Below are 2,131 nucleotides of genomic sequence, written 5' to 3'. Positions count from 1 at the left end.
AAGGTTAAGGAAAAGGGAATCCTTCTTTTCAAGCAATATAAACCAGTCAAAACCTTGTTGGATTCACAAAATGAAAAAAAAGGACTCTTTACTTTGCTTATGTAAAAGTTGGGATTTATTTGTGTTTAACAGGACAATTGACAATATGAATCCTGTCATGTAGGCTACGATTTCCTCAAGCTGAGGCAAAAGTTGTATTAATAGTGAGTACTTCTTTTCTTTTAAGTGCTGCCAATACAAGACAAGTGGAAAACAACAGAAACAAACAAAGACAAAAAACAACCCATTAGACAAGACAAATAATCTAAGACCTCTGATTAATTCTCAGCAGCATGGTCACCACAGTCTGACAGTGTCACAGTAAGAACCACTTGTACAGATCAAGCACCACTCTGTACTCCTTGTTCATGGCCACGTGATGACAGGCCTGGCAGATAGCGTGTGCAAACTCCTGCCTCTCCTCCGTGGGATGGCGTTTGAATGTGTAGAAACGCCGCCAATCAAAATATTTGACATACGTCTGATTATCCTCATGCAGCCTGAGGAGGGAGTTAGCCAGGGTCATGGCATCAGGAAAGTCATTTACATGTATGAAAGAGGAACCTGGGGCAAAGTCCTCATAGTTGTTTCTTGGTGGACCCAAAACTACTGGCACAGTGCCAGCTGCCAGAGGACCAGTGAATATTTCTGTGATGTAATCTCTGTGGATTGAATCCTCAAAAGAAAGGAAGAATTTGCAGCTGCTAATAGTCTGAAAATAGTTGTCACCCCTCAAGGTCTCCCCAGAGGAGCTGAAAAACATGTGCACCTTTATGTATTTTGTAAGCTCCATGTAAAAGCGCTGTCTCTCCAGTGTCCCATTGAGCTCGTGTTCATTCACCATCCAACAGAGCAGTTGTTGTTTCTTTGGAATGACAAAGTCCTCAGCTGGTTTCTCTCTGACAGTCAGTTTCCAGTGAACGTGGATGTCTGCGTCCTTCCTGTAGCTCAGCGTTAGGTTGAATAGTCCCTGAATGCCTGCTATCCTGCGCGTGTTGGTGGGTGAGTCCATGTTAAACCAGATCCACCTCTGAAATCTGGGTCTGGGCGAGGCGGGAAGGTTGGAGAGGTCGTCCTGGATGGCTCTGTGAAATATCACAACGGCCTCAGCCCTGGAGTATAAAGACCTGTCGTCTGTGAGGAGGCAGCTGTCCATGTTGAAAAGCTTCTTGCAGTCTTGGAAATCAAAATGTTTGTTTTCAGGCCAGAACCACAGCAGCACGACAGGTTTTTCCGTCTGTCGTCTCGCCGGGGGAGGATAACATCGGGGAGATGGAGCTGATGTGTAGTACATTAAAATCAGGATTATGACTCCAGCCAGCATGAGAGACGCCGTTAGAGTGACGCGTAAGACAGAAGAAATGGGAGAAGGAGCCATATCAACACGGCAAGAGAGGAGAACCTCTTCTGATGATTATTGGCAACACAAACTGAAAGAGATAAAACAATATAAACTAAGTGTTAAATCACAAACAGCAGCAGTAAGAGTTCCTAATCCTAGATTTGTAAAATAAATTATACTGAATCGATAAATAAAAAGGAAAATAAAGTAATCCAAATGAGCATCAGTTCCTCCACTAAAATATGGTGGCTATGATCAATTTAAAAGGTGAAAATGCTGTTGCTGCATGAAGGCTGAGTGTGTAAATGTTGTGCAGGGTTAGGGTTAAGACTGAGGGGCTGGGCCAGGACAACACAGATCAGGGGAAACTCGTTTGGTTTTTTCTACTTCTCTCTGTGACAGACACTGACTCATCAACCCAACCTCTGTCAGACTGCACTCAGGCATCGGTGACTTGGAGATTTGACTTTAAAACAACAGATTTTCATAACGATTGGGTAAAGGTGTCTGTGACGCTTTAGATGAAATGAGGTGTTGAAGTAGCTGGTGTATCATCTACAATGTTGTACAACTTTAAAAAGGGAAATAATAGAGAAATTACTGGTATGACCTTTTTGAGATTTAAGTAACTTTATTATTTTCGATACCTGAGTTCATAAACAAAGCAAAATGGTTACATCTACAAAGTGAAACACAAAAACAAAACAAAATCATCTTTTGCATAAAAGTTACAACCATTATCAGCCAGAA

At 42.1% G+C, this 2,131-nt stretch overlaps 1 protein-coding gene across 1 annotated transcript; it reads right to left on the bottom strand.

Moving 5' to 3' along the window:
- Window positions 1-355: 355 nt before the first annotated feature.
- LOC146979204 (4-galactosyl-N-acetylglucosaminide 3-alpha-L-fucosyltransferase 9-like) lies at window positions 356-1,417 on the bottom strand. Its single transcript, XM_085790429.1, has one exon. The coding sequence runs from the start codon at window positions 1,415-1,417 to the stop codon at window positions 356-358; it is 1,062 nt and encodes a 353-aa protein (XP_085646555.1).
- Window positions 1,418-2,131: the final 714 nt, after the last annotated feature.

The sequence above is a fragment of the Trachurus japonicus genome, chromosome 11 (genome assembly GCF_045865225.1).
Source record: "Trachurus japonicus isolate A0001 chromosome 11, Traja_1.0".
Taxonomy (NCBI): Eukaryota; Metazoa; Chordata; class Actinopteri; order Carangiformes; family Carangidae; genus Trachurus; species Trachurus japonicus.
The sequence above is the reverse complement of the archived record's forward strand: the minus strand, read 5'-3'. Positions and strand labels throughout refer to the sequence as shown.